We start from the raw sequence: 26,297 nt of genomic DNA on the forward strand, positions 1-26,297 counted from the left end.
TAAGTACAATTTTGAGGTACTTCATATGTTGCTACATTATACTCTGCTACATTTTGGAGGATAAATATTCTACTATTCACTCACTACATTTACTTTATTACTTTATTGCTACTTACTTTACAGATTGCATGTTGCATCGGAGCCAGAGTTGTGCATTTTTAAATAAATTTTGTCAGCAAGTAGGTTTAAAAAACACTGATTTTGAAAATTTAAATATCCATCCAATAATTGGTCACCCACAGAGTATACAATATATACAGTCAATACATGTAAATGTGTGTTTACTTTGCTTTTACTTGTACTTTTGATACTTTACTAAATTTTGTGTCTGAAATTACTTTTGATACGTAAGTACATTTTATCAGACACTATAATACTTTTACTCGAGTACTAACCATAAGGGCGACTGACTTTTACCAAAGTAATATTTTAACACAATATTTTTACTTTTACTCAAGTATGACTTTTTGGGTCCACATCTTTTCAACAGCAGTATTAGTAGCTTTTGAAATGTTAATCATTTTTCATTTTTATTTAAAAGGGTGAGTGTTTTTTTTTTTTTTTTTTTTTTTACAACTCCTAACTAGAAATTATGCTTTTATTTTGAAAAGAATAACATCAGACCGGAAATGGTCGGTGTTTGCTGAACACAAGCGTTAACTTGACAGCGCTCGGCCGCTGCACGTCGGGCTGTCTTTTTCACAACAAAAGCCGCGTGTACACAGTGAATAACAGCGAGTATCGGTCGGTCCGGCCGGAGGACACCGCCGCGGTTCCGCTCGCATCATGTCCAGCGTTCAGCTGCTCAGAGTGCTCGTTAACGAGCGGCTGTCTGCGGCCGCGGAGGAGATCTTCGAGGCGGTCAAAAAGACCATCGCAGGCTACGAGGAGGAGATCCTGCTCTCCAAACGGGAGATCCGCCGGCAGCGCAGGATGCTGCAGACAGTTATTAAACCTGAAATAAAGATAAACAAACACTCAGGTTTGTGGATTATTGGCATGTATTCACTGTTTCACCATGTGTGCGCCAATGCTCCGAACCGCCGCACTGAGACGTTTCTACCAGGAGCCGAGGCGACGCCTACTTCTGCTTAACATGAAGTAGCGTCAGTTCGCTAAGTTAGCTGCGTCCGCTGCTTCACTTCACAACACGGAGACTTAATTAGTTAATCAGCAGCTAAATGTGATGAAGGCTAGAGCAGATTCATTACCAGGTTAACATGCCTCACAGTAACCAGGCCCTTCCGGTGTGAGATGATATCTGCCTAATGGAAAACACGTCAACACACCAAACTCCATTGAACCATCAAGCAATTTTAAGATTGGCTCGCTTATCTGCAAATGTATATACACAATAAACCACGATTTAATAGATTATCTTGAATGCACAGGTCCGTTTTTATATTCGGCATAGAAATGACTCACTGTGCAGCTATAAAGTTGGATCAAAATAAACTTTTATTGTACTTGATCACTATCGGCGGTAAGTTACCCTGATGGGAAACGACTTTTGTTTCCAAACATAAAAAATATAGAGCAATGTGAGTCGCTTGGTTCATTTTACCCACGCCGAATTATAAACTGCATCAGAGTGATTTTGATAAAGATAATTTTCCTGACTTAACCTGACACTGTTAGCCTGTAGGTTCGATAAACAAACATTAAATGGTTATATTAAATGGAGTCTGGCGTCAGGTTGAAGTTGCCTGCCAATTAACAATATTGTTAATATTGTTAACTTTTTGGAGCAATTTTTCAAGCGGAAATGTAAAGTTTTCCTTGTTCCAGTTTTTAGATTTTGAGGATTTGGTGCTTTTCTTTTTATTATAACAAACAGACTTTCTGTGTGTTTTGGCCTGTTGGTCTGACAAAACAAGACAATTAAGAAGGATTCAAAGATATATTTGCTACATACACAAGAAATATGAGTTATGAAAGACAGTGGGCATGTGTATTAAATGAACATTTGTCATAATCTTAAAGGAAAAGTTCATCCAAAAATGAAAATCCAGTCATCATCTCCTCCCTCCACGCTGATGGAAAGTCAGGTGAAGCTTCGGAGTCCACAAAACATTTCTGGAGCTTCACACCAAACAGCGTTGCAGCGTTCTCCTAAACAACTGAAGTAGCTGGAGACTTGTTTTAAAACAGAAAAAACAGATGTCTCCATACAGCTCGTCTGCTGTAATCCAAGTCTGCAGAAGCCCCGAGATCACAAACTGATCTGAAAAGACGTTAATTACACCCTCAGCACGCGGTCGAGTTTGTGCACCCGCCTCAGACGGGGTGTACACCGACACTTTTGCCGACAACTTCACCTGACATCTTGTCAACAAAACAATTGATTATTAATTGAAAAAGTAAAATTGGCAGATGAGTCATTTTTAAAATAATTGCTGTTCCTGTATCTAGTTTATAAATTGGTTTTAAATGCACATGATGTTGCCTTTGATTGATATTCCTCCATTGTGTTTTTCCTGCAGACCAACCACAGCTGGCTCTCTCGGTCTGGGACGAGGACTTCTCCGACGATCAGCAGCAGGAGCACTGTGACCAGGAGTGGAGCTCCAGTCGGGACCACGAGGAGCCTCTACAAACTGCTAAGAGCCAGGAGGACCTGCCCAGCAGCCAGGAGGAGGAGCAGCTTCAGGAGCTGGAGGAGGAGAACGCCATCAGGTTCATCTTCACTCCTCCGTATGTGAAGAACGAGCTCGACCAGCTTCAGTCGGGTTATCAGAGCGCGAAAGGAGAAGAAGATCCTCTGCCGAGCACTTCGGCCGAGCAGGACCAGACGAAGGTGGAGGTTGAGGACGGTGCGTCCTCCAGCTGTTCTGCAGCTGAGCACGACGACAGCGACGATGAGTGGAGGGGCAGCGTGGAGTCTCAGACCGACGACAGCGACAGCAACAGCAACCGCAACCGCAAGTGGAAGAAGCTTAAAGGGCCTCGACTACCGACGGCCTCGACTCTGCACCCGACTAAAAAACCAAAGTCACGGATCTGCTGTAAAGTCTGTGGGAAAGCCTTTCACGCCACCGTCTCTTTGGTGAATCACATGGAAGTTCACCCCAAGGACGTCTGCGGCGTGTGCGGCGAACGTTTGGAGACCGAGGAGAGCTTTCAAGCTCACCTGAAAACACACGTGAAGGCTGAAATCTGCAGCGTTTGCGGGAAATGTTTCGGGACCTCGAGCTCTCTGGAGACGCACATGAGGATCCACACGGGAGAGAAACCGTTCAACTGCAGCGAGTGTGGGAAGTCCTTCAACTGCCGCCACAACATGATGCGACACATCCGGATACACACGGGGGAGAAACCGTATTCTTGCACCATATGTGGCAAATGCTTCAATGACTACTCCACGCTGAAACGCCACCTGCTGGTTCACCTGCACAAGAAGAACCTCGACCCGAATAACACGACGGCAAACAAGGATGAGAATGGCGACGACGACGAGAAGAAGACGAAGACATCGTCGGCAAAGAAGCATCATACTCGGACCATCTGTGAGGTGTGCGGGAAGATGTTTCACTCCATGGTTTCTCTGGTGAATCACGCCAAAAGTCACGCCACAGACCTGTGCGGCGTGTGCGGGATGCACTTCGACTCGGAGGAAAACTTAAAACTTCACCTGAAAACTCACAAAAACGGGAAAGTGTGCGAGGTGTGCGGAAAGTGTTTCGACAGTCAGGGGAACCTGGAGATGCACATGAGGATCCACACGGGGGAGAAGCCGTTCCTCTGCAGCGAGTGCGGGAAATCCTTCAACTGCCGACACAACATGATGCGACACATCCGGACCCACACGGGCGAGAAGCCGTACCTGTGCAACATCTGCGGCCGCTGTTTCAGCGATCACTCCACTCTGAAGCAGCACAGCAGCACACACACCGGAGAGAAACCTCACCGCTGTGAGATCTGCGGGAAAGGTTTCCACAGAAAGACGTACGTGAGGCTTCACATGAAGAGCCACACGACTGAGAAGTGACTGTAAATGTGACGCGGTGTAAATAAAAACATTTTCATTTCAGTGTGCTGGTGTCGCCTGTCTCACCTGTCAGACCTCTGTCATCATGTCTCTGGGCTCAGTTCAGGTTGTGATCATTCAGGATCTGTTTTTTGATTCTGCCCAAATCACATTTTTGTAACGATAATAACTATTAGAAATATGGAAGATTTCACTCGCTGGTGACAAACTATCACCACACTGCGAAATAAAAATAATGCAGGTTTAAAGTCAGGATGCACGCTATGGATTTTTTTTCAGCCGATACAGATAATCACCTTCTCATGGCCGACAGCGGTGGAGTAACATTTTTGTCTTTTAAAGAGAAGTTTGTAGGGCTGAACAACATGTCAATAATATATCATTATCATGATATGAGACCATATATGGTCCATCAATATCAGCAGAAGTGTTTGAAAACTTGCAGACTGTAAGAAAGTCTACACTGACAGTAGTCTTCTCTTCTTCTCCTCCTCCACTTCCTTTTCTCCTCCTTCTCCTCTGCCTCACCCGTTTTCTTCTTCTTCTTGTCCTCTTCCTTCTCCCAGTCCTCTTCCTCATCATCCTCCTCCTTCTCCTCTTCTTCTTCTCCCCCCTCTTCTTGTCCTCCTCCGTCGTCGTCTTCTTCTTCTTCTCTGTGTTCATTGTCTTTATTTATTGGCTACGATCTCATTATCGACGGTAAATAATAAGTTGAAAATAAAAATCAATCTGATGTATACATCGTGCATCACTATCCAAGCTCACTGGTGCGTTGAGTCTTTAAAGGGATTTATTGATAAGAAAACTACAGAATATCAGCGGACTGATCCTTTAAGTTGACAGCTTCCTGTCTGATCACAGCCTCACGGTGCCTCGTTGCATTTTCATCAAGGTTCTGCTGACATTTGTAAAGTTACACACTTCGATACTAAAACATTTAATTTAGCTCACACAGCTGACTGGTCCTTTCCTCAGATCTGATCTGGAGACAGTTTAGAGCTCAGACAGATGTTTGATGGCTGAGACAGATTATCAGTAATCAAGTAGATCGATAACTGATAGATGGAATCAATATTTTATCGTAAAAATAAATAATCTTACTGTCAAAAATTGGAATAACCAAATTTCAGGTACTTCCACTGCTCTACGTTTATTTGTTAATTTTAGTTTCTGGTTTCTTTGCAGCTTCAGATTATTCAGCGTTTGATTGGCTCTAACTCGTGACGTGTAACCAATCAGATGGCGCTGTGGGCGGGACACTGAGTGAGACTACAGACCGAGCCAAAGTAGCAAATAACATTGTGACTGATAATCAATCAAATGCTGAATATCGGCCTTTATCTCTACAGAGTCGCCTTATCTGAAAAATAAAGTGCAATTTGTTTTTTTTATCAGTGATGTCGAGCTACACTGCCATAGTGCCACACTATCACTGCAGACTTTCATCTTTCATTTACCCTCATGATGACATGATTATTTAGTTTCCTTTCATACATATGTCCAATTATTTATAACGTGTGTCGCATCATGTTAACAGCCTTTTACTGCAGCAACAAGAAGAAATCCCCCTAAAGATCCCAACACCATGACATTATCTGCAGTGAGGCGCCAACCATCACCCTGTCGTCTGTAGTTTGTGTGGTTTGAATGCAGTAGCAGTCACAACGTGCCTGATGGATGACTCAATCTGAACAGACTGTTTCTCTTCTCGTTCATGACGGTTTGAGCTCATGCAAAGACTCGTGATGCGGAGTTTATCTGAGGTCTCGTATTCAACCAAAGATGTTAACAGAACTGTGTTTGTTTTAATAAACCTTCGCTTTATGACTTTATGATTCTTGAGTCCACTTTGGTTTCATTTTCCAACAGAGAGGAAAAAACACCCACACAAATGGCTTCAGGTGAAGTTAAAGCAGATGGTGTAAAAACTTTCCGAAGCATATTTGCTGTTTCAAGCTTTCAGTTTTGTTTTACTACTTAATTCAGATCAGAAAGAAAACCAAAACTACACAGAGCTCCTTTAAAGTCGTTATCAGGAGCTGGTGGATGCGTCAGGAAGCAACAGCTCATATGTACCTGCAGTTCATAGTGTCACAGGTCGACACTCAAAATGAAGCTGTCAACACAAAGTGAACAACTTGTTTTACCGTCACAGAGGAAAGTTTTTGCCCAAATCAGGAATTTTTGCCTCAGAGTGTAGAGAGACGGCAGCAGAGCGATGAGGGACGACATGTAACAAAGGTCCCATTTATAAAAAAATGTTCTGTAAGATCTCTAAGATCTTTTCAGCAACATCATCAACAGCTTCCTCAGGTTTGATTCATAAAAGCTGCCGAGCATTAAAAACTTTGCTTAAGCAGGTTTGAAGACGCCTGTTTGTAACTGACACACCTGATCTGCAAAACTCAAAACCACAGAGACGTTCACACTGGACTTTTCTTATGTTGCAACTTTCTGCTTATTTATGTTGAATTTTCTTTTTCTCTCTCGTCACAACACTGTTTATGCTTTGGTTATGTTTAGGCACAAGAACCACCTGGTTAGGGTCAGGAAAACATCACGTTTGGCTTAAAATACCCGTTTTGGTCGCCACAAAAACAAACGGAGATGTCTGCAGGTCTCCTGACTCGAAATGTGGTCGCCCATTTGGCAGCCTTGTTGGATGTAATGATGCCACAAACTTCATCTCCATGTCCTGCTGCGACAGGTGGCTAATAATCTTCCTAAACCTGACAAGACCTAAAATATTAAGTATCGTTGTCGCAGCATTAAAAAAACCTAAAGTTTTATCATATCTGTGGTTTGCAGAAACATATAATGCTACATTTATTCTGGTGAATTGTTTTACCCAGAAGTAAAAGTACGCATGTAATAACCTAACACTGGAGGCCTGCAAAGCTGCATAACTCCCACGCTCACACATGCCCATGAGGCTTTGATATCCCAACGTCACTGATGTGTCGACCACACCCAAATTAGCACATCCTGTCCGTTGTAAACGAAAGTCATAAAACCGAGCATACAGGTGAAACGAAAGTCAAAGTTGAATGCACATATAAGGAAATTCCTTATGGGACATCCTGACCATCCTTATATAAAGCAGCGTGAACTCACAGCTGCACTCCTGGAGGAACTTTGAGAAAGGTACGTGGACACAAACTTTGTCTTCTCACGACAAAAAATAAATCAATACTCGTGTATGAGGAGATGATGTTAGTCTGCTTTTAATTAAACCTTCAGTACAATATGATGCTGTGACTCCACAGGGAGCTTCTTGTCTGATATAAAAGCAGATGTATTCTAACGTCCTAAATGATGCACATGTTGAACCGTGTTTAATCAAAGAGAGAAACTCTCACCGCACAAGTTGGAAGTTCAAGATTGGAAAACTGTGAAAGAATCCATTTCAAAGGAGAGCAGTCTATGCAGGGAAGTACATTTACTCAAGTACTGTACTTAAGTGCAATTTTGAGGTACTGCAAATATTACACTTTGTACTCCACTATATTTATTTGATCACTTTAATTACTAGTTACTTTACAGATTACTTACAGTGTATAATTACTCTTACTTGTACTTTTGATACTTAAGTAGAGTAAATATTAGATACATAAAGACTTTTACTCAAGTACTATTCATATGGGTGACTTTAGTCATATTTTAACATGATATCTTTACTTTTACTCAAGTACGACTTTTGGGTTTATTATGTCTGACTGGAATCTGAACAGTAATAAACTTCTCTCCTGCAGCGATACTGACACCAACATGCAGTACCAGTGGGCTGAAGATGACTTTGACGTGCCCCCTGGCGTCGGTCGACTGGGCCTCTCTGCGCCAGTAGATGGTAATAGGTACGTCATGTACCACGGCACCACCAAGCAGAGCGCTCAAGCCATCAAGGCCACAGGTTTCCGCCAGTCTGCAGGTGGGATGCTCGGCCGTGGCGTCTACCTCAGCAGAGACCTGCAGAAGGCGAGCCGCTATCCCATTGATCACCCTGAGTCTGACAAGGCCGTCATTAAGGTTCTGGTCAACGTGGGGAAAGTGAAAATCATCGATCAGCAATACCACCCTCAGCAGAAGACCTGGCATGATCACGGCTACGACACCGCCTGGGTGCCACCCAACTGTGGGATGGTGAGGAGCGGTTTGGAGGAGGATTGTGTCTGGGATCCAAATCGAATCCAGATCACTAAAATCATCAACCCACTCCCAGTCCAACAGTCCTCTGGATATGGAGCATATGGCTACAAGTGAGCTCTCCGAGCTGCCACCAATTTATTTTTGTATATTTGGATTAAAGTAAAAGACATTTAATTAAGTAACTGTGTCATTGTCAGAATAAATTGATCATGTTGAATCTGAGCTTCAGTCTGGTTTTGTTGAAAGCATTAAATAGTAAAAGGTTAGTTAAGAGCAGCACTTGATGAGGCAGTAATGTAAAGATCATTGATGACTCATGATCTGACTGGAATCTGAACAGTAATAAACTTCTCTCCTGCAGCGATACTGACACCAACATGCAGTACCAGTGGGCTGAAGATGACTTTGACGTGCCCCCTGGCGTCGGTCGACTGGGCCTCTCTGCGCCAGTAGATGGTAGAAAGTACGTCATGTACCATGGCACCACCAAGCAGAGCGCTCAAGATATCCTGAAATCAGGTTTTCAGCAGTCTGCAGACGGGATGCTCGGCCGTGGCGTCTACCTCAGCAGAGACCTGCAGAAAGCGAGCCGCTATCCCATTGATCACGCTGAGTCTGACAAGGCCGTCATTAAGGTTCTGGTCAATGTGGGGAAAGTGATCGCCATCACATATCAAGGCCACCCTCAGCAGAAGACCTGGCATGCCTATGGCTTTGACACCGCCTGGGTGCCACCCAACTGTGGGATGGTGAGGAGCGGTTTGGAGGAGGATTGTGTCTGGGATCCAAATCGAATCCAGATCACTAAAATCATCAACCCAGTCCCAGTCCAACGGTCCTCTGGATATGGAGCATATGGCTACAAGTGAGCTCTCCGAGCTGCCACCAATTTATTTTTGTATTTTCAAATGTATTTTTGTATATTTGGATTAAAGTAAATGACATTTTATTTTGTAACTGTGTCATTGTCAGAATAAATTGGTCATGTTGGATCTGAGCTTCGGTCTGGTTTTGTTGAAAGCATTAAATAGTAACACGCTAGTTAAGAGCAGCACTTGAAGAGGCAGTAATGCAGAGAACAGAGAAGCTTCGTCACTGACGACTCATGATCTGTCACATTTTACCTTTTTGTAACTTTGCAGCAGAGAATTCGAGCAGAAACAACGAGGTTTATGTGTCATCGGTTAATGCAGTGGAGCTCGCAGAGGGAGAACTGTGTGTGATCAGCCATCTTGTTTTTACATTTCTACTGTCGTCAAACAAATGTGTTCATTCATCCTCGATGTAAAGCTGTGGGAGGTAGAGGATGTCCAAAAGCTTTCCTCACAGAGTTCACTGCAGGCTGAATGTACAGAGTCAGTGCTGACGACATCATTTCATTAACTGTCTGGGTGGCTGTTGGAGTAAAGCTGGACTCATTTTGCACTTGATTGTCTGAGAATTTATGAATTTATCAGAATTCTTTTTTAAAACAATTATTTTAATCCAAAACATGATCTTTTCTTTCCTGATTCTTGTTCCTAAACCTGACCAGACCTAAAATATTAAGTATCGTTGTCGCAGCATTAAGAAAACCTAAAGTTTTATCATATCTGTGGTTTGCAGAAACATATAATGCAACATTTATTCTGGTGATTGTGACTGTTATGCAGCTTATCTGTTGCTGTACATTGTGTCTGGGATCCAAATCAAATCCAGATCATTAAAATCATCAACCTACTCCCAGTCCAACTAGATCTCCTCTAGACGTCCTCTAGATATGGAGCATATGGGCCATATGCTCCATATCTAGAGGAGGGTTTTTCAGGTATGTCCTTTTCTTCCCCACACTTGATAATCAACAAAAGTCAAAAAGGGGTATTCCCACCACGTGCATCGATGACAGCCTTTCATCTTTGGCTCATACTCCTCACTTGACGTAGAATATTGTTTTGCCGTATGGCGCTCCACTCAACGACAGCAACTCTGTGTGATGGTGGGTCATGGGCCTAGACGTGACGCTTTAACTGGTCCAACCAACATGTTGCCTGGCCCACTGCAGACACGCTCGACTGTGTCTGGTATTCAAGGGTGTCACACGCAACGGTCGTCTGGCGTTCAATCCATAGTGGTGAAGCCTTTCCAGATTGGTCTGATCACTGAACCGGTGTTCTGATGTCGAGAGACCAGTCTGCCAATGACGCCCACGTCGGTTCACCATGACTATTTTAAATGGCCACAATGGACACTCACTCATGATCCGGTGCCTTTCAAAGCCCCCAAACAAACATATTTTGCTCGAGAACATCTTCCACTATATTTATGTGAGTTTTGAGTTTGACCCCTCACTCGAGTTAAAGTCCCACAATTGAGCTGAAGCACTTCTACAAACAAACACAATCATTTTTCATAACTCAGATACACATGGCTCTCCATGAGTAAAACCATTACAAATATACTGCTGGGCAAAATACATGCACCCTCATCCCAATGTCCTTCACCAATGCTGAGTAGTGAATGTGCATTTTCTCAGTTGCACCTTACAGAAGCATCAGAAATGTTTATTTGGGGGAACTGTGGCCCCTTTTGTCAGAAATGAGCATATTCGTACTTGTACATGAAGAGCTCGTTGATGAATTGGGCCAATTCAACCTAAGAATGCTCTGTCGGCCTTTTCACGTCGGACATTTTGACTTGTCATAGCAGGAGAAGCACAGGAACATAAGCAATGGCTCTTTTTTATTCAAGTGTCCCATCAAATTCATCAAAAGTAAAATAAAGAGTTGTAACTTCTAATTTACATCTAATTTACATCAAGTTTACTGCAACAGTCACTAACTGAAAAGATTCATCAAGACCAAAGTGCTTTTTATTCAGAACAATATATACTGCGTTATATTATTGTATTTACCGATGCGTAAATATGTAAGAATCCCTGCTGCAGCAGCTGGTGAAGGTGAGGCTCATTGTTAATGTCTTGCTGCGTGTTTTAATCCATAAATACATCAGTCAGTTATCTGTTTGTTTGTTTTGTTCCGACAATGGTTTTGATTGATTTTAATTTAGAGATTGCCAATAATCATGACATTATGAATGCTCATTTTCCACACACATAGGAGGAGGCTGGGGAAGACACACACATACACACACACACACATGCGTGCACAAACACACGCACACAAATACACATCAAGCAATGCAACACCTCTTCACACTCATTGTTTTTCTGAGTGACACTGGTGAAACGCTGCCCCCATGAGGAGGAAGGTGGAACAGATCACTGAACGCCTCCTACACAACAAAATGAAATCTTAATGAGTATTTGTTCAGTTTCACGGTTTTTTTTTATTGATATCGTAAAACTGACAATGTTCACTTACACCAAGTATTTACAATTAAATGAATAATATAAATATTTGTGTTAACACACATCACCCGGTGTGTGTTTATTTGGTGTGTAAAATAAATGTCTTCTCGCTGCCTGTTGAGTCAGAATGTCATATTTCTACACTTACGATTTTCCAAAAGCTACAAAAAAAAATAGGATATTAAAATAAAGATACATCCGCAGGCGCGTTTATGCTGAACTCTCCGTGTCTTGGTGACGTGGCGTGCGTCAAAAGGTGTTAAAAATAGTTTTGGCTGGATTTTATGGCGACGTGTTATCATCAGTTTACGTTTAGGTCGCAATGTGACTTTAATTAAATCCAACGATTTAAATAAAAAACAGAAAGCGAAAACACGTGACAGCATTTAAAATCTACTGATATATAATCATTTATTTATTTATTTTTAATAAATATAAATAACAGAATTGTTCTGTCTGTCAACACATTACGTCACGTTCTTTTCTTTTATCAAAGGTAAATATTTAATAGAATGTCCTCTCATCTGCCTTTGATTGTGATGACGCCACCAGACATCAAAGGCACGGATGACGTCACTCTATTGGAATATCATATAAAGCTGGTCTTCTTTGTTAAAGCTGCCATCGAAAAGGATTTTGAGAAAGCGAGTAAGTTGTCACAGGTGAGGATTTTTTAATAATTTACATAGAAGCATTTTCTCATTTGAGAGGCTGTGAACAGCCGAATTACCGAGTATGTCTCGAGACAGATCTACTGCTCGGCGCCTCGCTATGGCTGACAGTGAAGATGGACCTGAATCACAGGAGTCTCGGAGACTTATTGTGCCAGAGATGTCCAGCAGAACTTCTCATGGTCGGGTGGAGGTTAGGGACGAGAAGCTGGAGTCAATCAAATCACAAGTTAGTGCGCTTCAGTTGATGTCACAAAATACGGTGGCTGAGAACTCCAAGCTCAAGTCTGATGTAAACGTGCTTCAGTTGGAGTTAAAAGATATGAAGAACGAAGAGAAGAGTCTGCGCAGGCGGGTAGAAATACTCACTGCTGAGGAGGCCCAGTACGAGAGTCTGAGTCAGAAAAACCAAGCAGAGATTAAACAGCTGAAAAGGACAGCCCAGACTGAGAGCGAAAACTTTTTGGCAGCACTGCGGGAACTTGAATCTCTGACGGACAAGAAACAAGAAGAGATTCACAAGCTGAGGGTGGCTCTGCAGAGTCTTCAGGACAAAGAGAAGTTTCTGAACGAGGAGGTCAACGATCTCACTGCTGAGGGGGTCAAACTTAAAGGTCTAAATGAGACAAACCAGGCAGAGATTAAACAGCTGACGGCCACAGTGCGTGCTCTTAAGAAAAGTGAAGACTCTCTTAAGCAGCAGCATGTCAGCATGACCAAGGAGCTTCACACTGAAAGATCTGACATGAAACAATCAATCTGTGAACTTAAAGACCAGCTAGAGACGCGGCAGGAGGAGGAGGAGGTGTTGGCTGGTGTTGAGAATTTCCGTCAGCAATGTTCACTACTGGCTGAAAAGTGTGACAACCTCACTGCTGAAAGGGACCAACTGAGATCTCTCACGGAGGAGCTCCACACAGAGGTTGAACAGCTGAGGGTGGCTCTGCAGAGTCTTCAGGACAGAGAGAAGTTTCTGAACGAGCAGGTCAACGATCTCACTGCTGAGAGGGCCCAATATGAGAGTCTGAGTAAGGAAAACCAGGCAGAGATTAAACAGCTGACGGCCACAGTGCGTGCTCTTAAGAGAAGTGACGACTTTCTTAAGCAGCAGCATGTCAGCATGACCAGGGAGCTGTCTCAACACGAGTCTCTGACAGAGACACACAAAGAAAAGAACAAAAACCTGAAAACAGCTCTGCAAGATCTTCAGTGCCGACTGAATGCGGCTGAGCAACAGATCTTTGATAAAGATGAGCTCATAACGAAGCAAGACTGCGAAATTGAGTACAATCAGCAACTGGTAGAGGAGCTTCACACTGAAAGATCTGACATGAAACAATCAATCTGTGAACTTAAAGACCGGCTAGACACTGCTGAAAGGGACCAACTGAGATCTCTCAGGGAGGAACACCACACAGAGGTTGAACAGCTGAGGGTGGCTCTGCAGAGTCTTCAGGACAGAGAGAAGTTTCTGAACGAGCAGGTAGAAATACTCACTGCTGAGGAGGCCCAATACGAGAGTCTGAGTAAGAAAAACCAGGCAGAGATTAAACAGCTGAAAAGGACAGCCCAGACTGAGAGCGAAAACCATTTGGCAGCAGTGCGGGAACTTGAATGTCTGACGGACAAAAAACAAGAAGAGATTCACAAACTGAGGGTGGCTCTGCAGAGTCTTCAGGACAAAGAGAAGTTTCTGAACGAGCGGGTAGGAATACTCACTGCTGAGGCGGTCCAACTTAAAGGTCTAAATGAGACAAACCAGGCAGAGATTAAACAGCTGGAAAGGACAGCCCAGACTGAGAGCGAAAACCATTTGGCAGCAGTGCGGGAACTGCAGTGCCATGAGAACTCTCTGAACATGCAGAATGAGCACGTCACTGAGAAGATGACGTTGCTTGAATCTACCTTGGACGAAAAAGAGACAGAGAATGAAGATCTGAGCGCAGAAGTTCATCATCTGCGGGTAAATCAGAAAATAACACGTGAGCTGAACCAGAGTCTGACTGACGAGGTGACCGACCTTCATTCTCTGACGGACAAAAAACAAGAAGAGATTCACAAGCTGAGGGTGGCTCTGCAGAGTCTTCAGGACAAAGAGAAGTTTCTGAATGAAGACGTCGACGATCTCACTGCTGAGGGGGTCCAACTTAAAGGTCTAAATGAGACAAACCAGGCAGAGATTCAACAGCTGACGGCCACAGTGCGTGCTCTTAAGAAAAGTGAAGACTCTCTTAAGCAGCAGCATGTCAGCATGACCAGGGAGCTGTCTCAACACAAGTCTCTGACAGAGACACACAAAGAAAAGAACAAAAACCTGAAAACAGCTCTGCAAGATCTTCAGCGCCGACTGAATGCGGCTGAGCAACAGATCTTTGATAAAGATGAGCTCATAACGAAGCAAGATTGTGAAATTGAGTACAATCAGCAACTGGTAGAGGAGCTTTACACTGAAAGATCTGACATGAAACAATCAATCTGTGAACTTAAAGACCGGCTAGAGACGAGGCAGGAGGAGGAGGTGTTGGCTGGTGTTGAGAATTTCCGCCAGCAATGTTCACTTCTGGCTGAAAAGTGTGACAACCTCACTGCTGAAAGGGACCAACTGAGATCTCTCAGGGAGGAACGCCACACAGAGGTTGAACAGCTGAGGGTGCTCATAAAAAAGCAAGACCGTGAAATTGAGTACAATCAGCAACTGGTGGAGAAGCTTAACACCGAAAGAACCAATATGAGACAATCAATCTGTGATCTTCAACACCAGCTAGAGACGAGGCAGGAGGAGGAGGTGCTGGCTGGTGTTGAGAATTTCAGTCAGCAATGTTCACTTCTGGCTGAAAATACAGAAAAACCAGCGGCAGAACCCCGAGCTGCTGAGGTCCAGACCAGGAGTTTGTGGCGCCGCTGTGCTAAAGGTCTACTGGAAATAGGTTTGGGTGTTGGCCTCAGCACTGCAGGTACACTTGTTTCTGTGGGTCTCCTGGCCACCTCACTGTTCATGGACCCTCATCACCCATACTGCAACCTAGAGCCTGGAGTACCATGTCCCACGTAAACAGGACTAGCCAGCCAACCATGCATTTTGACTTGTCATGGTACATGCAGGTCTGACTGGGTCTCCTGAGTGGAGTGACCATGTTCTCTGGGTTTTCTTACGGGTTTCCTCCGGGTGCTCCGGTTCACCCACTAGTGTTCACTTAAAAAAAACCAACATCTGGAGTACTAGCAGTAAAACTGATTCACACCCGGGCTCACCAAGCCTTAGAAACCCTCATGAAGGCCGGTTTGACCAACGACTCACAAACTCAGCTCACGTGTCCTTAACGACTCTGTAAGAACCCACACAGAGTTTAAAAGGCAGATCTGCATCTGTATATCACACAAACTCATCAACGTCAGCACGCTCACACGCTCAGAATGAGAAGGCTAATATGTTGATGCAAAGTTAAGTTTATCATGTTCAACGGCTTACTTTAATAATGGTAATAAAAATAATAACAGTAATAATAATAACAATAATAATAATAATAATAATAATAATAATGCAGGAAACTCAGAAAAACAATATTACAGAATCAGCCGGGCGCTAAACCGGATTAGCCGGCTCGGTCAGCGATCCAGGTGTTTTCATACCTGGGAAGTTGAGCTTTTTTGGCTTCAAAACACGACTGAGCAGCTTTTAGGAATGAACGGGGCTCCGCCTCCAACACTGTGTCCAGTATTAAAACGTTCTTAATAGGCCGCATCCCAAAGTCCTTCCTTATTTATACAACACAACCGGGTGTTATGACGCTTCATCAGTTCGCGGGGCGGAATTTAACGTGTTCACCCGGGTCTTTCGTTTGGATCAAAGACGAGTCGAGATGGTAAAAACCCGGGTCCACTGCAGGGTCAGTCGACCCGGGTGTAAATGCAGAGTTCACACATTCCCATTGCACACAAAAGCCAAATCTTAGCGGGCTTAAGTGGGTTTTTGACCAGTGGAAAAGGGGCAATAGTGATGTCAGAATTATGTCATAGGGATGTCAGCGTGACTTCAGATAACCGTAATAATAAAGTTTACAAAAATTAAAGGTGCATTTTGACGATTTGGGCAAGAAATTTTAATCATTTAATCATCAATTAAAAGAAGAGGAAAAAAATTATTGAGTCCAATTTTTATGGCTACTGTAAGCCAACTAAATAAACTGAATAAACAAACTTACCTGAAAAATACATATTTCTGAGTTTGTATTTCTTCTCCAAAACTACAAAGTGCCCCTTTAACTTTGGGGCCCAACTTGTTAATATTCAGAGTTAAAGAGTTTACAGAAAGTATAATCTTATTTTAGAATGAATAGTCCAAACATTATTTGATAATAATTACTGTGTCTTGTGGCAAACTACAATCTCAGCTAGGATTTCTCAGGTTTCTACCAAATATAACTGCTTTCTGTTGAACTTTAAACTTTCTGCTGAACCTTAACGGACAACACAATCCCACACTGTTTTACTTTGATTATATGTGGCGGACCCTGCCACCTTTCTAGCTTCAAACAGTATTCTGGGGACCTTATTTTCATTTAGTTTATTCAGTTATGGAAAACAATAACTACCTAGATATGGCTGCAAGTGAGCTCTCCGAACTGCTTATCCAAAGCTGCACAACTCTCATGCTCACATCTGCACATGAGGCCTTGAAATCCCAGCGTTCTGTGTCTACCACACCCAAATAAGCACATCCTGTCTGATTGCAAACGAAAGTCATGAAACAGAGCATGAAGGTGAAACGAAAGTGAATGCATTTAAGGAAATTCTGCCCAAATCCTGAGCGCCTTTTTATAAAGCAGAGTGAACTCACAGCCGGCACTCCTGGAGGAACTTTTCAGAGAGGTACGTGGACACAAACTTTGTCTTCTCACGACAAAAAATAAATTATCAATGCTCGAGTATGAGGACATGATGTTAGTCTGCTTTTAATTAAACCTTCAGTACAATATGGTGCTGTGACTCCACAGGGAGCTTCTTGTCTGATATAAAAGCAGATGTAGTCTAACGTCCTAAATGATGCACATGTTGAACCGTGTTTAATCAAAGAGAGAAACGGTACATTTCTCAGTACATTTACTCAAATACTGCACTTAAGTGCAATTTTGAGGTTCATTTCTGCTACTTTATTCTTCCACTCCAACACATTTTGGAGGCAAATATTGCAGTTTGTACTCCACTACATTTATTTTGATAACTTTAATTATTTTAATTTTACTTTAGTTACTTCACAGATAACCTGCTGCATCAGAGCCAAAGCGATGCATTTTTTAAATTGTATTTATTTTATTGAGAATCTATTAAGATCGAGATTCAAATAATCAGAAAAATGTTTAATATCTGACCTAATAATCAACCCCTAGTTTATAATTACTCTTACTTGTACTTTTGATACTTAAGTAGAGTAAATATTAGATACATAAAGACTTTTACTCAAGTACTATTCATATGGGTGACTTTAGTCATATTTTAACATGATATCTTTACTTTTACTCAAATACGACTTTTGGGTTTATTATGTCTGACTGGAATCTGAACAGTAATAAACTTCTCTCCTGCAGCGATACTGACACCAACATGCAGTACCAGTGGGCTGAAGATGACTTTGACGTGCCCCCTGGCGTCCGTCGACTGGGCCTCTCTGCGCCAGTAGATGGTAATAGGTACGTCATGTACCACGGCACCACCAAGCAGAGCGCTCAAGCCATCCTGATGTCAGGTTTTCAGCAGTCTGCAGGTGGGATGCTCGGCCCCGGCGTCTACCTCAGCAGAGACCTGCAGAAAGCGAGCCGCTATCCCATTGATCACCCTGAGTCTGACAAGGCCGTCATTAAGGTCCTGGTCAACGTGGGCAGAGTGATCGCCATCAATCGCCAAAACCACCCTCAGCAGAAGACCTGGCATGCCTATGGCTTTGACACTGCCTGGGTGCCACCCAAATGTGGGATGGTTAGGAGCGGTTTGGAGGAGGATTGTGTCTGGGATCCAAATCGAATCCAGATCACTAAAATCATCAACCCACTCCCAGTCCAACGGTCCTCTGGATATGGAGCATATGGCTACAAGTGAGCTCTCCGAGCTGCCACCAATTTATTTTTGTATTTTCAAATGTATTTTTATATATTTGGATTAAAGTAAATGACATTTTATTTTGTAACTGTGTCATTGTCAGAATAAATTGGTCATGTTGGATCTGAGCTTCGGTCTGGTTTTGTTGAAAGCATTAAATAGTAACACGCTAGTTAAGAGCAGCACTTGAAGAGGCAGTAATGCAGAGAACAGAGAAGCTTCGTCACTGACGACTCATGATCTGTCACATTTTACCTTTTTGTAACTTTGCAGCAGAGAATTCGAGCAGAAACCACGAGGTTTATGTGTCATCGGTTAATGCAGTGGAGCTCGCAGAGGGAGAACTGTGTGTGATCAGCCATCTTGTTTTTACATTTCTACTGTCGTCAAACAAATGTGTTCATTCATCCTCGATGTAAAGCTGTGGGAGGTAGAGGATGTCCAAAAGCTTTCCTCACAGAGTTCACTGCAGGCTGAATGTACAGAGTCAGTGCTGACGACATCACTAACTGTCTGTGTGGCTGTTGGAGTAAAGCTAGAGTTTGTAAGATTGAAGACACCAGCAAGAGAAAGCTAAATGTTGAGTGTATCCCACTCCCTCCCCTTCAGAGCCACTCCTCCACAACATCAACACATGAACTTGCAGCGACTGACTACATCAACCCCTGCTGCCCGTCGCTGTCGATCTCCAGCAGGAAGATGTGTTAGAGGCTACTTCTCTCTCTTAGCTTTTTAAAAGCTAATAAATATATAATGAACACCTCTGTTAAATGCCAAAATGCCACAATCATGTAAACACAAGCAAAATAGCAAATGTACCTCAGTCCAAAAAGGCTCAGTTACTCCTTTCTGCTGTAGGTGTGTGCTTCGAGCTAACGTTAGCCGCTACAGGAATGTAGCCTATTGCTGCTGCCACGTCACGTCACCAAGTCAGAGCAAACATGGTGCTACGGAGCCCCCCTGGTGTCAGTCGAGAAAAAAAAAAAGCCCTGAGGGACTAAACTGAGGGAACAGATTACTAAACTGAGGGAACAGATTACTAAACTGTGCGCACAGTTTACTAAACTGAGGGAACAGATTACTAAACTGTGCGCACAGTTTACTAAACTGAGGGAACAGTTTACTAAACTGAGGGAACAGATTACTAAACTGAGGGAACAGATTGCTAAACTGAGGGAACAGATTACTAAACTGTGCGCACAGTTTACTAAATTGAGGGAACAGATTACTAAACTGAGGGAACAGATTGCTAAACTGAGGGAACAGATTACTAAACTGAGGGAACAGATTGCTAAATTGAGGGAACAGATTACTAAACTGAGGGAACAGATTGCTAAACTGAGGGAACAGATTACTAAACTGTGCGCACAGATTACTAAACTGAGGGAACAGTTTACTAAACTGAGGGAACAGATTACTAAACTGAGGGAACAGATTGCTAAACTGAGGGAACAGATTACTAAACTGTGCGCACAGTTTACTAAATTGAGGGAACAGATTACTAAACTGAGGGAACAGATTGCTAAACTGAGGGAACAGATTACTAAACTGTGCGCACAGTTTACTAAACTGAGGGAACAGATTACTAAACTGAGGGAACAGATTACTAAACTGTGCGCACAGTTTACTAAACTGAGGGAACAGATTGCTAAACTGAGGGAACAGATTACTAAACTGAGGGAACAGATTGCTAAACTGAGGGAACAGATTACTAAACTGAGGGAACAGATTACTAAACTGAGGGAACAGATTACTAAACTGTGCGCACAGTTTACTAAACTGAGGGAACAGATTGCTAAACTGAGGGAACAGATTACTAAACTGTGCGCACAGTTTACTAAACTGAGGGAACAGTTTACTAAACTGAGGGAACAGATTACTAAACTGAGGGAACAGATTGCTAAACTGAGGGAACAGATTACTAAACTGTGCGCACAGTTTACTAAATTGAGGGAACAGATTACTAAACTGAGGGAACAGATTGCTAAACTGAGGGAACAGATTACTAAACTGTGCGCACAGTTTACTAAACTGAGGGAACAGATTACTAAACTGTGCGCACAGTTTACTAAACTGAGGGAACAGATTGCTAAACTGAGGGAACAGATTACTAAACTGAGGGAACAGATTGCTAAACTGAGGGAACAGATTACTAAACTGAGGGAACAGATTACTAAACTGTGCGCACAGTTTACTAAACTGAGGGAACAGATTACTAAACTGAGGGAACAGATTGCTAAACTGTGCACACAGTTTACTAAACTGAGGGAACAGATTACTAAACTGAGGGAACAGATTACTAAATGGGTGGGGGGGCATGGTCTAATACTCCATTTTTACTGTACAGTAACATCACTTTGGCTCATACGCTCTGACAATGGTTGGTACAGTTGACTTCAGGAGCATCCCAACTACTCCCTCAGTCATTATCAAACATTTTTACTGTATCATTTTGGAGAAATTAAGCTTTTTTCTGTTTTTTTTTCTGAACTTAAGGACCAAAGTGTAGTTATTGTACAGTAAAAATGGAGTATTAGAGCTTTTCTGGTGCAAAACAAGAAAAAAAAGACACGCGGGTTGCCAAGTTTAGCAATCTGTTCCCCCAATTTAGTGAACTGCTCCCTCAGTTTAGTACATGGCTCTTTTTTTTTTCTCGACTGACACCAGGGGGGCTTTGTAGAAACAGCCTTGACTGAGAGTTTCACATATTGTTTCTCATCCTGCCAGGTGGTGTGATTCATGAGGACTTTAGATGTCTTAAAGGAACAGTTCACCCAAAGATGAAACTTTTGCTTCACAGCAGAACAACGTTGCAGCATTCTGCTAAACAACTGAAGTAGCTGGACACTTGTTTTAAAATGGAAAAAAACAATCAAGAAACCAAACTCTTTTTTAAAGCTAAAGTCTTCACTGTAGCTTCAAAGCTTAAAGCGTAACAATCACATGATTTTTCTACTTTCTCACAGGCACCCAGCTGTACGAACAAACATCTGTGCCCTGGTAAAGTAGGAGGGTCATACTGAAATCATACCCAAATAAGTACATCCTGTCTGACTGTAACTGAAACTTATGAAACCGTGCAAGAAGGAAAACGAAACTGAACTCAGAACTCATTTATGGGATCTCTGCACAAAGCCTGAACGTCCCTCTGCAAAAGCAAAGTGAAGTCACAGCCTGCACCTTTAGAGGAGCCTGGAGAAAAGGTACGTGAACGCACCGTTTCCCCTCAAAAGTCTGCACTTTTACACTTAATATCAACACTACGTGAATGAGAGGATGAAGTTAGATGCTTAAACAATCTCCCCTTTAAAGTTTTGGATTGTGTTAAATCACAGTGACGAGCTTGCAGCAAGCCAGGACTTTATAGCGTTTAGTTAAGTCAAAGCCACACACGTTTATGAATGAAGGCAAACTCCACTACAATAAGAAATACATTTAATAGAAATAGAGCTGTAGACAGTCACACGGACTTCATACAGCGTCTCACTACAGTTATAATGTCTCCATCTGTAGATTACGTCACAGGGGCGGATTGGCCATTGGGAGTACTGCCCGTTTTTTATTTTTTATTTGTTTATTTATTGTTTCTTGCCGTGCCATGGTGACTCTCCCGGCCCAGGGGCAGAGACACGCACCGGCCCACAGAGCTCCGCTGCAGCCTGCAGACACAGCAGAGGCCCGTTGGCTCGTCTGTCTAAAGGTACCTGGCCCAGTGGCCCTCTGATAGGCTGCACAGGCCAGGAGTCCCACCCACGCATGTTCTAGACCCCCCCTCGTCCAATCACCTTTAATGACAAGCAGTCATGATGAGAGAGAGAGAAACAAGAAACACCAGCACATGAAAAAAAAACGAGAATTACTGGATGGAGAAAGTGGATAAAAAACGGAAATGCGAAGCTGAAAAACAAAGAGACAAGAACAGACTGCTCCACCTGCTCCACCTGCTCCTGGTGCAGCAGGAGCAGGTGGAGGAAGACTTAAGCAGGTGTTAAATGTAATAAATGTATGTATTAAAAGCATTAAATGTTCAGAACGGTTACTTAACTGTCTATGAACTTTACTTGACATAATAAATAGCAAACTCTGCATAGTGCGGTGTGTTACAACTAGGCCTAAAGCATTGGAAAACAATAACCATATTCATATACTATCCTGATTAGTTGACCAGTTGCTTTTATTAACCACTTAACCACTGTTTTCATCAAAGGATGCCACACATAATCGCACATCTGCAAGCTTACAGTTCACATGTTAATGTGATGTGGTTTGAGCATGTGGATCTGCTATTTTCACAGTTTTTGATCATTTCTACCTATAATGACATCCCCCAAATCAGGTCTCCAGAGTTAAAGTGTTTTAAGTGTCAACATGCACCTTTCTTCATGCCCACAGTCATTGTCTTTAAAAAATATTTTTAAAGACAATGTTTTTTTGTCCAATGCCATGTCATGTGAGCAATGTGTGCCAATCGATGCCGAACTGTCTTCCTGTAATGGCTGAATGAGACACATCTCTTTTTATTACATTTCAGTGCTTTTTGTATGGTTTATTACTTTTTTTAATGAAAATTCAGCATTTTTGTCATTAGGTTCAATGTATACTCAGCAGTTTCTTCAATACCTTCCAGGTCATGTGACCCATTGGACCAAAATCAATGCCAAACTGTCCTCCTATGCTGGTTGAATGAGACACACCTCTTTTTATTAGATTTCAGTGGTCTTTGTATGTTTTATTTAGATTTTTTATGAAAAATTAATATTTTTGTCATTAGGTTCCATAGAGTCTGCATCTTCACATCTGTGTGCATAGCTAGGCTAAACACATCGAGAACTTAAAATGGACCTTTGATACTGTAGCGTGTTGTCGAATCACTTCTGTATATTCTGGTTTCATTCCTGTATTGTCAGTTTGCAATGATGTTTAGTGTCTTTGCATGAAATCCCTCTGAAGTCTTTCCACTAATAAACCTCTCTCCGACAGGGAAACCAACATGCAGTACCAGTGGGCTGAAGATGACTTCGATGTACCCTTTGGAGTAGGTCAGCTGGGCCTCTCTGAGCCCGTCAGTGGTAGAAAGTACATTATGTACCATGGCACCACCAAGAAGGCCGCCCAGTCCATCATGTGGTCAGGTTTTCAGCAGTCTGCAGGTGGGATGCTCGGCCGCGGCGTCTACCTCAGCAGAGACCTGCAGAAAGCCAGCCGCTATCCCATTAATCACCCTGAGTCTGACAGGGCCGTCATTAAGGTTCTGGTCGACGTGGGGAAAGTGATCGCCATCAATCACCAGTACCACCCTTATCAGAAGACCTGGCATGACCACGGCTACGACACCGCCTGGGTGCCACCCAACTGTGGGATGGTGAAGAGTGGTTTGGAGGAGGATTGTGTCTGGGATCCAAATCAAATCAAGATCATTAAAACCATCAAACCAGTCCCAGTCCCAGTCCAACCGTCCTCTGGATTTGGGGCATGGTTCTATGCATTTCTGTTTATTGTATTCTTTTTTATTTTGATAAATTTGGGGAAAAACTAAATGACATTGCATTTTGTTTGAAGTGTCATTGTAACCTGCAAAATAAATTGGTTATATTAAAGTTGCTCTCTGGTGATTTTTATTTGTTAATGCTAAAACTGTTTTCCAAGCTGCTTCCAAGAGTCCTGTAAGATGGGAGGATCCGGGCACACGCTCAGGGCCTCCTTCCACTAGGTGGCTCAAGAGGAATGTTAATATTTATAACATTAATGAGGTAATAACACAAACAGAAATATTTATTTTTTCCATAAGCAATTAAACAAGCTGTTCTCAGAGGAAAATAAAGGTCCCAAAACACTGTTTGAAGGTAGAAAGGTGGCAGGGTCCGCCACATATAAACAAAGTAAGACAATATAAATTGTGTTGTCCTTTAAGGTTTTCATGACTGAATAAACACACATTTCTTCAACCAAAACTACAGTGTTCCTTTAAGACACATTTTAAAATATAAATATAGATTTTTTACTTCTGATCTAACAGTTTATTTCAATGCTTATATATTTTTTATACATGCACAATGTTAGTTATACTTTCCCTTTAAATATGTGACTTATTAATTGTGTACAAATACCGAAATATAAGTCAATAACAAAATTAAAGAGCGTAATGATTTAAACATGTGGTGTTTAAGTCAGATGTGTGTTCACCAAATACCAAAACGTGCGTGTGGCACTGAAAATAGTCTATCCTGTGAAATCTGTCCATTCAATCTGGCTGCATGTAAGATAAATCATTTAAAGGTTCAGTGTGTAGTATTTAATGGCATCTGTCTGTGAGGTTGCAGATTGATACTTGTTCTTACACAGTGGTGTAATGTAACTAAGAACTTTTACTCAATTACTCTACTTCAGTATAAATTGGAGACGTTTTGACACTTTTTACTTCAACTCCACTACAATTCAGATGCAGATAATATACTTTTTAATACTTTTATTTGACAGTGATAGTTACTAGTTGATTTACAAATTAAGATTTTACACAATGTTATGATATGTAATGCATTATCAACCTACTCATCAGTAGCCTACATAAAATACATAAAGTAGCTACATTTTTACACACTCGTAAAATGCATCTTAAATGCATCCAAAATAAAAAAATCGGTACACTTAGCTAATAATACTTACATAAGTAACAAGTAACATTACAATAAGTAACATTTTCAAAGCGGGTTTTTAACTTACAATTGAGTTTTTTTTTACTGTGTGGTATTGCTACTTTTACTTAAAACTAGTACTACTACAAGGAACATTTGTTTTGTTGAGTTTAGAGCCTCCTGCGTACAAGAGTGGTAGTGTTTCCACCGTCAAAACCACAAAATTTAATTTCAAAACATAAATTTATCTAAAGAAAAATCTCCTGCTTCTTTTTAACTTGATAACATACTACTTACTGTAACTTTTCCAAGGAGCTCTTCCAGTCAGCACTCACACTCTGTGGTGCGCATCAAGAAAAAATAAATAGAAATAGTTTATCTTCTTGCTGTCTCGTTTACTTACTGTATGTAGGTCATATCAGTATTGAACTGAGACTGTTTCATAACCAGTAATGCCGTGGTTATGCCTGAAATAACAAGAAATAGACTGATACACAATAAGACAGCAATAAAATATGGGTTGAAATAAAAAAGATTGAGAACAAACAATAATACAAGTAATAAAAATACCCATTACATGCGATTATCAAATATGACAACTGAAAATGTATTTTAAAAAATGGTAATAAAATAAATACATGATAATCATATAAACGATAAAGTTCAATGAAGATTAAACAGGATAAATTGTTATGATTAAACAAACAGCAGGTTTAATTATAGAACAGTTGGGGATAAAACCGAAAATGAAAATCTGGTTCGGATGTTGTTGTGCAGGTTGTTGACAGTGTTGCCTGCAAAGCAGTAGCTACATTTGTGCACACATATTCTGAAGGTCCTTTTAAAGCCAAGTGAACTCATTGCCTGCACTCTCAGAGGAACCTGGAGGAAGGTACGTGAACACACTTTATTCCCTTAAACATGTTATTAAAGACAACATGATGAATATGAGGAGATGAGTCTGATGGAGGCCTAAATGATGTTTAAACTGTGTTTAATCCCGGGGAGAAGTAACAGAGAGACAGGGATTCTTTCAGAACATTTTAGCTATAGTAGGAGGCAGGGCCGGTTCTAGGCAGGCATATATGAGGGGGCAGTCAGAAATGTGAAGGGGGCATCATGTGTACACATCATGCTCCAGCACTTTTTTTTTCTGTGCTTATAGTAACAGTGTTTCTTCATTGAATTGGGTTGTTAGCTATGTGTCCAACCCCAACTTGGAGAAGTGGATTGCACTTTGTCAGGCCTCTACCTTCAGACCTGTCCAACTTGAAAAATAAAAATGAAATAAATAAATAAAATAAAATAAAATATCCTTCATCCAGATTTTATCAACTAACAACATAACATTTATCTTAACTGGATGGCCTAATTCTCAAATAAATCTTAACCTGAAGTAGGACTTCACACACTATAGTCAA

The 26,297-nt window shown here is 41.9% G+C and overlaps 5 protein-coding genes across 6 annotated transcripts; all 5 read left to right on the forward strand.

Moving 5' to 3' along the window:
• The first annotated feature begins 638 nt into the window (after positions 1-638).
• Positions 639-5,820, forward strand: LOC311267594 (uncharacterized protein). Its single transcript, XM_084370742.1, has 2 exons — positions 639-982; positions 2,484-5,820. Exons 1-2 carry the CDS (start codon positions 787-789, stop codon positions 3,986-3,988), a joined length of 1,701 nt encoding a protein of 566 aa, XP_084226868.1. The 5' UTR covers positions 639-786; the 3' UTR covers positions 3,989-5,820.
• Positions 5,821-7,511: 1,691 nt separating this feature from the next.
• Positions 7,512-9,081, forward strand: LOC311268517 (uncharacterized protein). The gene is made up of 2 exons (XM_084372195.1): positions 7,512-8,245; positions 8,464-9,081. The coding sequence occupies exons 1-2, from the start codon at positions 7,697-7,699 to the stop codon at positions 9,001-9,003; spliced, it is 1,089 nt and encodes a 362-aa protein (XP_084228321.1). The 5' UTR covers positions 7,512-7,696; the 3' UTR covers positions 9,004-9,081.
• A 2,995-nt stretch (positions 9,082-12,076) lies between these two features.
• On the forward strand, positions 12,077-18,365 carry LOC311268102 (uncharacterized protein). Its single transcript, XM_084371486.1, has 2 exons — positions 12,077-17,020; positions 17,737-18,365. The coding sequence occupies exon 1, from the start codon at positions 12,216-12,218 to the stop codon at positions 15,201-15,203; it is 2,988 nt and encodes a 995-aa protein (XP_084227612.1). The 5' UTR covers positions 12,077-12,215; the 3' UTR covers positions 15,204-17,020; positions 17,737-18,365.
• LOC311268103 (uncharacterized protein) lies at positions 17,016-18,365 on the forward strand. The gene has a single exon (XM_084371487.1). The coding sequence runs from the start codon at positions 17,693-17,695 to the stop codon at positions 18,242-18,244; it is 552 nt and encodes a 183-aa protein (XP_084227613.1). The 5' UTR covers positions 17,016-17,692; the 3' UTR covers positions 18,245-18,365.
• Positions 18,366-20,583: 2,218 nt separating this feature from the next.
• On the forward strand, positions 20,584-23,832 carry LOC311267662 (uncharacterized protein). Of its 2 annotated transcripts, none has more exons than XM_084370855.1 (2): positions 20,584-21,944; positions 23,225-23,832. In XM_084370855.1, the coding sequence occupies exon 2, from the start codon at positions 23,235-23,237 to the stop codon at positions 23,778-23,780; it is 546 nt and encodes a 181-aa protein (XP_084226981.1). In that variant the 5' UTR covers positions 20,584-21,944; positions 23,225-23,234; the 3' UTR covers positions 23,781-23,832. The 2 variants fall into 2 exon arrangements, with proteins under 2 accessions (XP_084226981.1, XP_084226982.1); XM_084370856.1 differs by having other exon boundaries at positions 20,585-21,447.
• Positions 23,833-26,297: the final 2,465 nt, after the last annotated feature.

The sequence above is a fragment of the Pagrus pagrus genome, assembly GCF_965226575.1.
Source record: "Pagrus pagrus genome assembly, chromosome: 13".
Lineage (NCBI taxonomy): Eukaryota > Metazoa > Chordata > Actinopteri > Spariformes > Sparidae > Pagrus > Pagrus pagrus.